Source organism: Manis pentadactyla, chromosome 1, assembly GCF_030020395.1.
Source record: "Manis pentadactyla isolate mManPen7 chromosome 1, mManPen7.hap1, whole genome shotgun sequence".
NCBI classification, from domain to species: domain Eukaryota; kingdom Metazoa; phylum Chordata; class Mammalia; order Pholidota; family Manidae; genus Manis; species Manis pentadactyla.
This window is the reverse complement of record NC_080019.1, coordinates 233,961,376-233,976,258: the sequence shown is the minus strand read 5'-3', so window position 1 is coordinate 233,976,258 and position 14,883 is coordinate 233,961,376. Positions and strand designations below refer to the sequence as shown.

The window sequence follows — 14,883 nt, the reverse complement described above, 5'->3', positions numbered from 1 at the left end:
CTTGCCTGAAGTCCCACCATGGGCTGATGTTGCCCTGGCAACCCGGTGGGTTCTGCAGCTTTTTGGACAGCTGTACCCAGAGTGGGAAGTGCCAGGAAAAAGTGGGGAAACAGGCACCTCTCCACATCGTGTACACAGCCTATCCCCAGAACCACAGAGTAGCCATGCTACCCAAAAATGGGGCTTTGGGTGTCTCTGTCTCCTCGAAGAGCTGCAGCCACCCTCGACTCCAATCCCTTTCCCATTCCTTCCTTCCTTCCACAGTGGTCACTGAGTAACTATTACGTGAATGCCAACAAGAAAAGCAAATAAAACCAGTTTGGCTTAGGAAAGGTTGCACCAACATAGGGTCTCGAAGGATGAATAGGAGTTGGTTGGGAGTGGGAGTTGCTGGAGAGAGGTGTTCTGGACAGAGGAAGCAGAAGCCTGTGCAGAGGCCAAATCACTATCTCCAACCCCAGCTTACACCCACCTCAAGGTTCCCTGTAGCCTGGCCTCTCTGGCTGTCCCATTCAATAGAAATTTATGGTATGGACAGAATCCAGTTCAAATCTGAACACTTAGTACCCAGCACAGGCTTGGCACTAAGCAAGCATTACCAGAATGTCAAATAAAATATGACATTTGCATGATGAACATCAGATCCTGCTATTGCCCCCAGTTCTAACCTGTCTTACCAAGCCTCAGGTTCCCCATCTATGTAATGGGGCCAATTCTGAGAAGGCTCTGGGGTAGGGGCTCTCAGGTTGGGGTGGAATGGTTTTTAAATTTTCCTTTGGTTTGTTAACTCACCTCTTACCCTTTCAGAAAAAAATGGAAAGACTGGTTCAGAGGACATCTAAACCTTGAGATTCCGTATCTGTGAGTATTGGAACACTTCTGTTCTATCTTTTCTCTATATTTATCCACATATAAATTTTGCTGAACCATTTGAAAGGAAGTCTCAGCAGCAGACATCCTGACATTTGTCCTCAAACTTTTCAGCTCACATCAGCTAAAACAAGGATAGTTCTATATAACCACAATGCCATTATCACAAATGAGAAAATTAACAAAAATTCAATGTCCAGGACGGACAGACGGATCAGAGCCGGAAGATACGCCAGGTCACTGGAGCACAGGGGCACCCGAGACCAGGGAGGGATGGGCGCCCCGCAGCCCCCCTGAGGAGGTTGCGGAGAAGTTGCTGCACGGCGGGAGGGCAGGTGTAGCTGTGTGGGCGGAGCCTCGGCAGAACCGGGGCGACCCTTTGCACGGTGACCTGATCAACAGCCGCGGCAGCTGTGGCTTAAATACGAACTCCAGTTCGTAGATTTACCCAATCATTCCCCACAGATATTCGCACGGCTTTTTTATAAAACTAGGATTAACCAACGTTCTCGCACTCCTTTTGGCCGTTTTGTCTCTTCCAGAAGAGCCTGGGAGTAGAAATGGGTAACGCAGCCGGATTGAGAGCCCGAAGGGGCCAACCCATCTCGGCGCCTCCCCGGCGCCCAGGGCCCAGGCGCGCAGGCGCGGAGTCCTGGGAGGGCGGAGCCAGCTCCCCTGCGGGAGACCGTGCCCATCCCACCGGAAGCCCCGCCCCCGCGCTGACTGGCTCCCGCCCCTTAGCAACGGCCCAGCGTCTCTCCCTGGAGACGTGCGGTGCAGCCGGTAGGTTGGTGGGACTCGGGAATGGCGGGCCGCGCGTGGGCTGGGGGCGCCGATAAGGCGCAGAGGGCGATAACAGGAGGGAGCTCGCCCTCCCGGCGCCAGTCCACAGCTCTGCCCCAGCCTGCGCGCTCAGGTCCCGAGCCGGGCCAGTGGGAACGGAGTGGGGCGCATTTTAAACAATGTGCACAAGTCTGGTCCTCACCGACTGGTTTTTGGGCTCCAGCTTCATGCTGATGATATGAAAACCGGTCCTTGTCGCGGAAGTCAAATCACAAAACATAATGACAAGGTTCTGAGTAAAGGAAAGGAATAGTTTATTAATTTGTCAGCAGTCGAGGGAGTGGCAGTCTCTTGCCTTAAAGAGCCACTGTCCTCCTGAAGCACCGGCAGTTGGGGCTTTAAAGGGGAAGTCGTGGGGAAGAGGCTGTGGTGTTCCTGACCACAGGTGTGTAAAGTAGCAATTTGCTAGGATCCTAGCACAATCTTAGCCGATTCCAATTGCTTTTTGTTTTTCTTATCGGTTCCTCCCCAGTGCCCTGGAGCAGGACATCTTGAGTTCCATAAAATCAACTTTCTGCCTTACCTCTGACCCTGAGATTCAGAAAATAGGGAGAAAAACAACCTTCCACCTGTTAATGGTTACAACGTTGGGGGCCTACTTGAGTTCATTTTCAAGTTAATGTTAGTGTTCAGTTTTAAACCCAGGGATTTAATTCAGTTTTCCTCGGTTACACTGAGAATGCAGTCACCTCCCCCACCCAGAAGGTCCTTGCCGAAAAGGCACCTATGTCCTCATCAGCCAGGCGGTTACCTCCCACCCCACGGTGTCCTGTCTCTGCACTGCTCAGTGTCCCCATTTTCTCCAGGTTGGTGGAGCCCTGCTGCTCCTGTGTCAGGGCTGTCACAGACATCAACTTCCTTTTTTTACTCACTGCCTTCGTTCGTTCATCCATTCACACAATCATCTGGCAAATACTTTCCAGGAACCTACTGTGTGTCAAGCCCATGCCAGTCCTGTGCTAGGTGCCAAGGCTCCAGAGAGCAACACTACTTGAAAATTCCTGCATTTGCAGCCCTCATGCCCACCTGGCAGGGGACACAGAAGTACACATGAAATAAAGGAGTAAAGAGCCTTAGAGAGCTGTGGGAACACACAGAGGCCACATTAAATGAGGACTCTAAAAGGGTGAAGACAACCCCAAGCTGTGGGATTACTACCACTCCCTGGTGGTAATAAGGATTGAGAGACAATGTTCAAAACCTGCTAAGTCACAGATCCATTTGTCAGACAAGACCTTACAACTTGGTATGTGAACCAGATAAAGGCGCAAGGTCCTTGTTGAATTAGGGGTGGGTGGCCTAGAAACCCTTCTCCTTAGGCCCCTTCCCTGCAGGCAGAACTTCAGGGCTCCTCAGCACACAGCTGGAGAACCACTGTGTGAAGCTAGGAGCATGGACCTGGGGTCAGTCAGAGGCGAAGACCTCGGTTTCCATTCTGGTTCTGCCCGTTCTTGGCTGTGTGTCCTCTGCAAGTTTCTTGACTTCTCTGAACCTTATGTTTGGGAAGTGTTGTGTATATTCCTGGGTTCTTGTCCCCGCCAGTACAAATAATTGAAGGGCAGAGACACAGTAGTGAAGCAGAGTAAAAGTTTTATTTAAAGTTACTTAAAGAGAGAAAAAGTACAGGCCACCTCAGCAAGAAGTGCCCTGAATGGTTGGAGAGAGAAAGTTTAAGATTAAAAGGTTACACACTTAGAAAGTGTGGGCGGCCTCAGAGAGTAGAGCGCCCAGAAAGGCTGGGGGTTCCCCCTTTTAAGGATTATTCAGGAATGTGACTAAGGCCTGGGGGTGCAGACCTGTTAAGTGGTCTTTAAATACTTAGAATTAACTTAACACAAGGACCTTCCAGCTCTGATTTCTCCCTGGGATGTCTTGGTCTGGGAGCAGATCAAACAGACTGCCTGCCCAGCCCCCAAGGTGGGCCGAATTGTCTGTTTGCTAAAGAGTAAGTAAAGAATCTTCTCAATTTCCTGGGTATTAAAATACAATCTTTGAGATGGAATCCTTCCTGCCTTTTACTATCTTGTTTACCGCTAGGCCTGCATGATTAACAATAAAGACATGGGCTTTGCTGAAGTTCCCTCCTTTATCTGGGGAATATTCAAACATTCCAGGTCAAGCTGCTCTTGGCTTTTTGAGCTTTAGTTGATTAATTTTGGATTTTTTTTAGTGGACTTTCTGGCCTTTTTTCTCTTTCCACCCTGCTCATATCTATTTTCCTGCCTAACACTTAGCTTCCTTGCTTGTGGATTGGTAACAACAGTTGTAGCTTTTGTGAGGATCAAGTATTCTCGTGAGTCTGTGTCCATCCAGCCCAGTGCCTGGTGGGTGGGTGGGTCACATGGGATTGCAGTGAATCCAAACTGAAGGTTCATTCAGCTCAACCCAGTAGGGCTCCCAGCTGATGTGACTGGGGAGAAAGAGCTTGGGTTCAAATTCCCCCTGTGACTTTTGCTCGCTGGGTAACCCTGGGCAGATCACTTCACCTCTCTGAGCCTCATTTTCCCCACCTCTGAGAAATGAGGATTGTCTCAGTTCCCATCTCAGAGGTTTAAATGAGGTGATGCATGAACTTTACCTAAGCTCCTACTAGCATTCACCACTCCTGACACTGCCTGCCAGGGCCACCCCTGCCATCTTACTGGGCAGCTCCTGCACACAAATGACAGGCCAGCAGAGGCCTTGCGGGAAATCATGTCTTCTCCCTCTTGCCAGCCATGCTCATCCCATGCAGAGGCCACCATCACCCATAGGGCTATGACAGGGGATAGGCCTATCTGTCACAGGTCCTATGAACACTGGCAATGGACAGGTACCCAGAGTTGATACGGGACCGACCGGAAGGGAGCCTGCATCCTTGTGAAAGCAGAGGGGTGGAGGGGAAACAGGATCTTGAGTTTGCAGCTCACTCTCACACCTAGGAAAGGGACATGCCTGGATGCATCTTCCCCCTGCTCAGAGGGCTTGGGTTCATGGGGCAGCAGATGTTCCATCACAGGCTCCTTTTGCCCCAGGTGATACTGCAGTTTCCTGGACATTCTGCATCTGTTATCTCTGCTGAGAGCTGTAACACACCAGTGAAGCAGCCAAGCATATTCAGGCCCACCTGAGAGCTGGGGAAGCTGGGGATGGAATACCTTCTTGGCGAGCAGGGACCCCGGCCTGCCCAAGGCCTGCTCTGTCTGTCTATTGATTTTGTTCAAAGATGAGGCTAAGCCCCGGTGGGTCCTCTGTCCTTTAGGGTGCTCTGGGGAGGGCTGGTGATTGTCAGCACTGTTTTCAGCACCTGCCCTGGGAGGGTAGAAGGAAGTGCTCCAGGCGAGCTCCCTCCCGTTATGTGGACCCAGGGAGCAGAGTTCCTGTGCAACACGCCTGACTGGATGGAAGCTGGCCAGCCTCTGGGCTCCGAGTCTGGGGCTTCCTGCCAAAGCCCCATCTGCCTTTCACAGTCCCTCAAACAGTCTTGCCAACTCTCCACCCCCTTCTTAGAAATGGACTCAGTCGCTGCAGGCTGTTTCAGACTCCTGGGTAGCTTCACTGCAGACAGCCCTGCCTGCCCTCACCTTTCAGGTTGGTCCAGGCAAGATTCCCCTGCCACGATCCAACAGGGGGCCAGCACCAGCCAGTCCTACCAGGCGGCTAAGTGCACCGGCATTGCATCAAAGCCTCTTCTTCCCCATATCTTTGTCCAATTTCTTGTAATGCATCTCTGATTGAGGATTTCCCCCTGTGATGCACTTTGAGGTAGACAAAAGCAACAGTGGCTTGGCAAGGGCTTGGTCATCCTGCATAAGAGCTCTAAACCCTCGTCCTCGGGATGGTGGATGTACATGCAACGCAATGGTGCATCTGCTATTCCCTTTGGGGAGACAGGAGGGTGTACATTTCATGAGCTTGGCTGACCCCAAGAGCCAGGGTAGCTGAATATTATTATGTTGCTGGCAGGGAAATCTGTGGGCCATCGGAGGGTCAGGGTTTCTCTGGGGAGGCCATTTAGTCCTCTGGCTCCTGGGGTATAGCAGGAGGTGGGCAATGAGCTGGGGAGGGGGAGGGGGGCATGACTCAGTGCCCTCCCTGGGGAGAGGCAGGTCAGTCCAGCAGGGTGGGCTGGGGGCACCAAGGCTGTCTACAAGCAAAAGTCATTTGGGGGAAAACTAAACAGTGCCCTTTACTCAGTGAGTAAGCTTGGGCCAGCCTCCTTGCCTTCCTTTGTGAGAAGCCAGACCTTGTTCTCTAATGTGGGGAGCAGCTGGGCAAGGCAGAAGGATGCTTTGGTATGGGGCCACCAGTAAAGCTTCCCAGACTCCCCTTACTCAGCCCTTTACTCAGGGCTCATTTCTTACCTGGAGCATCGTGGGAAGGCCCCACTGTCTCCTGGTGGGACCCTCCTGGCACTGTGTCCCAATTAGGAGACCACTCCCTCCCTCCCACCCCCCTCCCACCCCACTCCCGTGAAGGGGCCTGGGGCTTGTTGCTGGGTGGCAGACTGGACATCTGCATCCTGGTGCCCCTGGGGGCTGAGCAGAGGCTGGCAAGCGCCCAGTACCCAGTATCCTCTCCTAGGAAGTGGGCACCATCCTGAGGAGCAGCATGGAGCAGCCTAACAGAGAAAGCTGCAGCCCCGGAAGGGCCTCCTCAGGTCCAGAGCGCAGCAGTGTTCTTGGGAGCCAGGAATATAATCTGAGGAATATTCGTGCCAACCTGGAAGAGAAACTGGAGGGGATTCTTCTGATATCAGCGTCTGGGACCCAGAAGCCTCCTCCAGGCCCTGACCCCAATCCTCCAACTTTATCCTCGCATCTGGCCTCACCCATGTCCTCAGACTTGGGGCAGCCCTGGATGCTGCCCCTGACAGGCACTGATAAGAAGTACCCCCTGATGAGGCAGCGGGGGTTCTACTCCGACATCCTCAGCCCTGGATCCTTGGATCAACTTGGGGTGAGTGTCCCAATTCTGAACCCTCCTTGTGTTTCATTCTCCCATCCTTCCATCCATCCGTCCATCTCTCCATCTTTCCATTTGTCCACTTATCCATCTGTCTATCCATCTCTCAATCTGTCTGCCTAGCAATTTGTCCATCCACCTATTCATCCATCCTTCTGATGGTCTATCCACCTGTCTGTGCATTCAACAGTTCATTACTGATGACAGGCCTACCGTGTGGCAGGCCCTGGACTGAACACTGGTGACAGCGAGGAGACGTTCATGTCCCTGTTGTCACAGGGCAGTGGTTCTGGTGAGGGAGGGTATCCTTGGACAAGGAGGCGTCCTGCTGAGGTCTAAGAGATGGTCATGCATTTGTGGGACAAGATGGGGGTTGCAGGAGTGCTCTAGGCAGGGGAAGAGAAGGTATGAAAGCTTGGGGTCCCTGACAGAGACCATGGCCCATTTGGGGAGGAGGGGAGAGTGTGAGAGGAGAGATGGAGGCCCCGGGAAGGGGGAGGATGGAGAGGGGATGACCAGGGTTGGTTCAAAGAGCCCAGAGGTCCCGGACAACCCTGGGAAGGTTTTAGGCAAGGGAGGGGCCAGGAGAGACAGGGCGAGTGCCCGATGCCTGGGGTGCCAGAGTGGGGGATGTGCACACAGGCGCACCTGCTGGCCTGGCAGCACCTCTGTCTTGTGGCTCAGCCCTGGGACACACACCGAAAGTATTTTCCGTGGGAGGAGGGCAGCTGTATTGGACGACAATGGTGTGGCCTTGAGGGTCCCAGGAGGCCAAAGTTTGTTGCTTGGTGTGGCCTCTGAATGAGGAAGAACAGGCCACAGGTTCTGCCCCATCCCCACTCCCCATGCCCCTGAGGTGCTCTCTGGTGGGCAGTGGGGACACCTGGCCTCAGGAACCCCCCCAAGTCCACCTGTCCCCTTCAGGGCTCTGGGGTTTGGTTTCAGGAAGTATGCCGCGGCCCTTGTGTGCAGCAGAACCTCCTTCGGCAGGCTGACCTTGACAAGTTCACTCCTAAAGGTTAGTGCCCAAGAGGCCTGGGGGAGCGTGTGCATTCGCAAGCAGGGCCTCTGGCCTTGGGAATATCATCTCTTCTTGTCAGAGGGTCTTTCCCACCTTGTCCCTAACAACTCATAAGGTGTTTTGCAAGCCTAGCTCACAGTGAGAGCTCTGTGAGCCACCACTGCTTCATCATCACTCTTAGAGCTGTGGCGAGGGCACGGTGCTGGGCAGGGCTGCTGAGGGCCAGGGCGCCTGGGGGCGCCAAAGCAGGTGGCCTCTGCTGAGCCTCTGGGGTCTTATTGGAGCCCCAAGGCGGGCCCTCTCGCAGTCAGAGTACCTCTTGACTCTGGAAGAATAGATGGGTGCCATCACTGAGCTGCGCTGAGCCCACCTAGCCCCTGGGAAAGGCGGCTTGTCTCATGAAGCACCCCTTTCCCCACCATGATCTCATCTGCCTTGAACTTTCCCTCGCACTTAGCATCCTGAGTCCTGGGAGGCATCTTGTTGTTCCCAGGCAAACTGGAGTGGTTGTCCTTTAGAGGGTCCCTGCCCACCAGCCCCCTGCGCCCAGAGCTGGAATGGAAGCCTCTGTCTGCCCCGGTTGTGTAAGCAGGGGTGGCCATTTTGTGACTTGAGGGTCCCCCGGAGCCAGGGTGCTGGTGCCACCCACTCCTGTAGTATCCAGGACAGCCCGAGGCTGGATGCGGGCCCAGGGAGTGGCTGGCATCCAGACTCTGGCATGCTTGGGAGGGCCTCCGGCACGGGGGCAGGGCCCACCCTGACGCGCAGGGAGCCGCTCTGCCTTTCTGTCTGCTGGCAGTCCTTGCTGGTTCTTGGATTCAGCATCTGGCTTGAGCAAAGGCTACTGGTGCCAGGGTCGTGGGTGGCGTGGAGGGTGATGACTGAGCAAGCCTGCTCTGGGCAGGGCAGCAGGACCAAAACACACCTTCCAGAGGCCCTGGTCCCTCCAGGCTGGCCCTCCCGTGGGCGCCTACTGCCGCGTCTGGCTTCTCCCTGGCACTGCCCGCCCGCCGGTGGGATCTGAGCTTCTCCTGTCCCAGAGCATGTGCACCCGGTACCTGTCTAGTCCTGTGTCTGGGGGTCTTGGCCCTGCCTGAGGCCCTGCCACCCCTGCCTGCCTGCAGTCAGTACCTTTAAGGTCCCTGAGGACTTCGAGGAGCGTCTGGAGCAGCAGCGCCTCTGGCCCACCACCCAGGTGCTCGCCCCAACCGACTTCCTGCCTCAGGCCTACGAGCCCAAGGTGCAGGTGCCCTTTGTGGGACTGCCAGGCCAGTGTCCCCGCAAGATTGAGATTGAGAGGTATGTACTTGGCCTATGGGAGGTCTGGCCCCCAGGGGGCAGTGTCCATCCTACTCAAGGGGCGAGGGGTGGCAGGCAACTGGGTGACCATCCTCACAGCAGCTGTCACTAAAATGGGTCTGTGTGCAAGTGTTTGATCGAATCTTCTAGTCCTTTGGTTTCTTAATAGAAACAAAGTGCTTTCCTGGCTGTGAAACTGGGGAGGGCGGCATCTAGGTCAGTGCAGTGGGAAGGCAGAATGCAAGAGTGTTTGGGGCCCAGGACCCCAGCCCCAGCCGCCAGGCCACTTCCTGAGGAGTCCCCCAGGGGTGGAAGGCCCTGGGTCACTGCCCTATCCCTGAGACCCAGTGGGCCCTTGCTGACACCCACGGTGCCACCTTGCATGAGCTGAGCCATCATGAGATCCCCTCGCCTCCCTCGGCCAGGAGGAAGCGGCTGTACCTGAGCCTGGACATCGAGCAGTTGCTGGCCTGTGAGGGCATCGATTCCAACGAGCTCATGCCCAGGCACCCAGACCCCCACTTCCCCCAGACCATCGAGCAGGGCCATGACCCACTCTTCCCCATCTATCTCCCACTGCAGGTAAGCCCAGCTTCTGTGGAGGGCTGATGATTGGGGGTGGGGGTGCAGCAACCCAGCTAAGGACTCAGACCCCAAAGGGGACCCCACGGCAGTCACAAGCACTCACTCATCAAAGTGGGCAAGTGTGATCGGACCCCTCCAGGGCGTTCGGGCATTCTCAGCTGGGACAGGAGGGGCTCTGGGATAGCCGGGGGCCTGATTCTCTGCTGCTTCCTTGAGAGCCTGGGCAGCCAGTGGGTGTAACCTCTGCCTCCGCCCCACCCATGATGGGCACCGAGAAGCAGCCAGTTGGACTGTGGTACAGTTCTCCCTGGCCTCTGCTTCTGGGCTCACTGCAGTGGGGAGACCTGCGGTGGAGGAGGGCATTATCATGATCCCTTTGGGGTATTGATGGGGAAACTGAGCCCAGGGAGGAGAAAGGGAGCCTAGCCTGCTCTGGCTTTCACCCACCACCCCACCCTTCCTCTCTCTGGCTCTGAACCTCTCTGTCCGGTGGTCCCTGTGGGGAGGAAGAGTTGAATCCAGATGCACAGCACCCTACTGAGGGTGGCCTCTTGACATTGTCCCCCAGTCTGGGTGGAGTGCCCAGGAAGATCCAGGGCTACCTCTTCCCTTGGGCATTGGAGAGAGGGCCCACATTCCGCTCTGAGTCCTGACACCCCTCTGCCTGAGCCTCAGGGCAGCTTGGTTGGACAGGGAGCCAGGCTGTCAGAGCCTGACCCCGCAGACCCCTATGAGCAGAGGAAGAGGCGCTCAGCCCCCTGGCCCCCAGCCTGCAGCTCCTGCATTTGGGGAGGAGCCCCCTGCCCTCCATCCTCTGGCATGCCCAGCCCCCTGGGGCCCTGCTAAGGGTGAGCCTTCCCCTGCAGGCATCTCCTGCTTTCTTCCAGGTGTTTGACAATGAGGAATTTGACTGCCAAACCCCCAGTGAATGGATCAACCTGGGTTTGGAGCCAGGGTCTCAGGACAGGAAACCTGTTCCTGGAAGAGCCCTGCTGCCCACTGACGACTTCCTGGGGCATGGTGAGCAGGGCCAGCATAGTCGGGGGCAGGATCATGGTCTGCACTGTCCCATCCCAGCAGCAGCTCAGCTGTGGACTCCTGGGCTGCCGAGGGCCTGGGAGCTGTGGGAGGTGAGGGCCCCCAGCTTTTGAGGCCTCCCAGCTGGAATATAGGTCACGGGGCTGGCCACACAAGAGGCAGGAATTGCAGGCACCAGGGATGCCATTGATAGGAGGGCTGGGAAAGGGACAACTGGATGGTGTCTAGTGTTAAAAAGACCTCTGATTTATTGGTCTTAAATATTCAAGCTTGTCAGAAATGTTAAAATGTACCAAGGGGCACGATCCAAGCCCTCCCATCCCACCACCCAGAAATCACCACTGCTCCAGCTGTGCCTGGGCTTGGCTTTCACCTCTGTGTGGACACCACGCACACCATCCCACACACCCACACTCACGCGCCTGCTGCCACCCAGTCACAGCCCCTGCTGTGCCGTGTGTCTGCACCCATGCGTGGGGTGCTCCTGTCGGGAGGAGTGTTCGCCAGTTTGCACAGCGCCGCCCGGCCCATGTGCGGGTCTTTGTGGTCATCTCAGCGAGGTCTGGGTCACGAGGTTGGAGGCGGAGGTGGCTGTCCCCCTGCCCTGTGGGCGGTCACGCCACTGCTTGGTGGGCTAGCGCCCAGCTGGGAGGTCGGATGGTGACAGCCATGCTGGTTTTAAGCTGCTCAGGCTCCAGGGAACTCAACAGTGAGTCCATTGAGCAGGCTGTATGTTTGTTTTTGGTTTAAAAACATGTTAATGCTAGAATTAATTTCTCTGAACTAGATAAGAAGCCCAGAATGTTCCCTTTACTTTGGACTTAATTACAAAAATAATTTAACTCAACTGTTCCCAGATCTCCAATTCTTGGTGATAAAAGCAGAATGTTTGGGGCCACGTTATCCTTACATGCACCGAGTCCCAGCCCCCCTGAAGGGCTCTGCCTGCGCTCTCACACACCCCTGGCTCTGGGCTGGGCCCTGATGGGAGGAGGGGCAGGCAGGGAGCCCCTCAGCCAGAGACCTCTGGTTTTCCCCGGCGCTTCTCATGATGTCTTTTTGTCTAAGCTGAGCCAAGACAAAGTCAGCATTTTCAAAAAGGGGACTTGATAGGGAGGGAAGGGAAAAGCAGAACAGACCCAGAGCTGGTGAGGTATCTACCACGGCAAACGACGTTGCTCGTCTACCCAGTGCCAAGCAGCCCAGGCATTTTCTCCGAGTTCCTACACCTTTTCCTTCCTGAACCCACCAGTGTGTTTGGAGCCTCCTCTGCTGGGCACCATGCCATGTGTATCTTCCTTCTGCAAAAGTTTATTGAACTCCTGATACATAGCAGTTTCCATTCTAGGTACAGGTGCACAGCTATGACCAAGCCAGGAGAGCCACTCCTGCCTTTGGGGAGCTGATAGTAGTGTGAGGAGACACACGTGTGTGACTTTAGGCTCCAAACAGGGTGACAGGTCAGAGAGTGCCTCTGCCAAAGGTGCTATTGTAGGCAGAGATGCTTCTCTAAGGAGAAGCCACTCAGCAGGGAACAAGCCAGCAATAAGGCGACCTGAGTGAAGACCGTTCCAGGCAGAGGCCCCAGCCAATGCAAAGGCCCTGAGGCAGGAGCAAGCTCCAAAGTTTCAGGAAGAGCCTGGCATCCAGTGTGGCTGGAAAGAAATGAGTGAGGGGCAGGGGCAGGAGGTAAGCCTGGGAAGGCAAAGGCTTTCAGCCCAGGGGGTGGGTGGAGGCCCACCCCGACCAGACAGGCCCTGATAACCACTTTGAGGTCATTGCCCAGCAGCAGTCTTCTACCCTGCCCTGCCTGTCCTCACAGGAGGGCCCAGGGGCTCAGCTGCCACCTCCAGCCTATGGGAAGGGTCTCACCTGACCTTGGTGAGCTTGGAGGGCCCAGCTCAGACACAACACGCTTTCCAACAATGAAGGAGTCTGTCTGCTTGGGGCTCTCCTGCCTCCTAACCCGTCCCTGCTGGCCTGGGTGTCCCTCTGCCCTGATGGGGTCATGCAGAGTACACGGGCAGGGTGCCTGATCCCTCTGGCTCCTCCTGCCACCAGGAGTCCCCCAGAGGTCAGCTCAGCTGGGACGAAGGAGTGTCCCCAGTCTGCAGGGCTTTAGAGGGGGTCAGCCTGGTGGGAGAGAGGCCAGACTAGTGACCACCGAGACCCGTTCTTAGTACATGTTGCCCGTGTGCTCAGAGGCCTCTACCTACTCCATGGCAGGGAGCACTGGTGGGTTCCCCTCCTGTTTCAGAGGACCCCAAAAGTCGGAAGCTGAAGTACGAATGGTGTAATGTTGGCGTCCTGGACTACGACAAAGAGAAGAAGCTGTACCTGGTACACAAAATGGACAAGAGTGGCTTGGGGCGAGACGGGATGGGGAAGCCTATCCTGAAAGGAGGGGTCATCCCTGAAGGTACGTGCTCTCTGCCCCTGCCTCGGAAGGCCCCCGCCTCAGGCCTAGCCTGTCACTGAAGCCAACCTCCACCCAGGGCATGGCTAGCTCAGGTCTAAATTCTCTCTTGCTCTGTTTGTCCCGTGGCCATCTGTCCCCTGACCAGGGAAAACCAGAGGACCCAATGCTCAGAGACTCCAGGAGGGGCAAAGAGCCATTATTTGATTATGTCAACTCTGAGCCGCAGACAGTCCTGCCATCAGCATGGTGTTGAGGGGGACTCCAAGCCTGTCACTTAGCAGTGTCTGCCCTGGGTGTGGCATGGAGGAATGGCACTTGAACAACCACCCCTGTTCAACTCCTTGTTTGTGCACAGCTCTTTACAGTTTACAAAGCACTTTCACTCCATCCTTGGCAACCTGTGAGGTGGGCAGAGCAGGGGCTGTTGTCGTACCCATTTCACAGATGTGACGGGGTCAGAGCAGGGAAACCACTTGCTCAGGGCCACCATGCCTCAGTGGTAGAGCCAGGCGGGAACCTGGTGCTGTAGTCCAGAGAGCCCACCTGTGTTCTCTCTCCCACCCACCCCACTGCAGGAACGCCACCCCTCCTGGTCTGCCAGTACTGGGTGCCGCGGATCCAGCTTCTCTTCTGTGCTGAGGACCCACGTGTGTTCACACAGCGCGTGGTCCAGGCCAATGCCCTGCGCAAGAACACGGAAGCGCTGCTGCTCTACAACCTGTATGTAGACTGCATGCCCTCTGAGGGCCAGCAGCTCATCAGTGAGCAGAGCCTGAGCAAGATCAAGCAGTGGGCCACGAGCACACCCCGGATGTGCAAAGGGCCCTCGTGAGTCCCTGCCAAACCCTTCCCCATGCCCAAACATCACCTCCTCCAGGGAGCCCTCCAGTGGGGAAGTTGTGCTGCCCAGGGAGTGGGAGGTGGTGGTCCCTCCATGCTCATCTGTTTGAGCCCACTGCACTGTGGACTTCTTGGGCCCCAAACCATTCTTTGTTCATCTCCAATTTTCTCATTATCAATATAGTCTCATGGATCTTATTTTATTGAAAGGGGGCTATAATCTCTTACTATCATTTTTTATTTTTATGATCAAATCATCCCAGAATTGGCCAGTGGGAGCCTCTTCAAGCTGATTCCTGTGTCTTTCTGATACGTTTCCATTGTTCTTAGAGCACGTCTTTATGGCACAGCAAGAAATCCTTGGCTTATCCTGTACTTTCCCAGTCCCAGCCCGAAATTAGCTGGAGCCCTGGTCCCTCCTAGTGGGCAGTGGTATTTAGAAGCCAAGATCTGGGCGTTAGATTTGCTCACTGCTACTAGGAATTCATTGCTTTGAGGCTCTTAGACCAGAAAAATCTGGAAAAGATACTATTACATCATTGCACTACAGTACGTTATATTGTATCATATTACTTGTAACTTCTACACACATCCTCATCTATTTCTGTCTATTGGCCTATCTATTAAAAAGCCTGAGTTCATAGTGATACCTTCAAATTGACTTAGCTTATTCTCACTTGTGCATTTTCCTATTTTGTTCTCCAGAAGAAACCTGGCTTGCTTATTTGCTCAGTCCTAGACACAGAACGTCGTTTCAAATTGCCATTCCATACCCTTTAAAAGAAAAACCCATACCGAATAGACTTTGATATTCGTTTCGTGTTCTCTGTCTCTTTAGACTGGGGCATGTAGTCCAAATATCATGTTCAAATTTACTTGGTTTAGTTCTTGCCACCCCCTTCTGTGGGTTAGGTTCATTTGGTGGAATACAGCTTGGGCCAGAATGTATACACATGTATGTACAGCGTATGTGTATACAGTCTGTATATATTCTCTCTCTATATATACTATACTCACTAATATA

At 54.8% G+C, this 14,883-nt stretch overlaps 1 protein-coding gene across 1 annotated transcript in view; it reads left to right on the top strand.

The window, feature by feature from the left end:
* The first annotated feature begins 920 nt into the window (after positions 1-920).
* The window catches only part of DNAH1 (dynein axonemal heavy chain 1), a 73,537-nt gene continuing 59,574 nt past the window's right edge, over positions 921-14,883 (top strand). The window contains exons 1-8 of the mRNA XM_057486850.1: positions 921-1,653; positions 6,277-6,651; positions 7,603-7,675; positions 8,803-8,977; positions 9,403-9,559; positions 10,450-10,582; positions 12,858-13,019; positions 13,595-13,847. Of these exons, the coding sequence (XP_057342833.1) occupies positions 6,304-6,651; positions 7,603-7,675; positions 8,803-8,977; positions 9,403-9,559; positions 10,450-10,582; positions 12,858-13,019; positions 13,595-13,847 (1,301 nt within the window). The 5' untranslated portion in view covers positions 921-1,653; positions 6,277-6,303. The remainder of the gene's footprint in view (positions 1,654-6,276; positions 6,652-7,602; positions 7,676-8,802; positions 8,978-9,402; positions 9,560-10,449; positions 10,583-12,857; positions 13,020-13,594; positions 13,848-14,883) is intronic.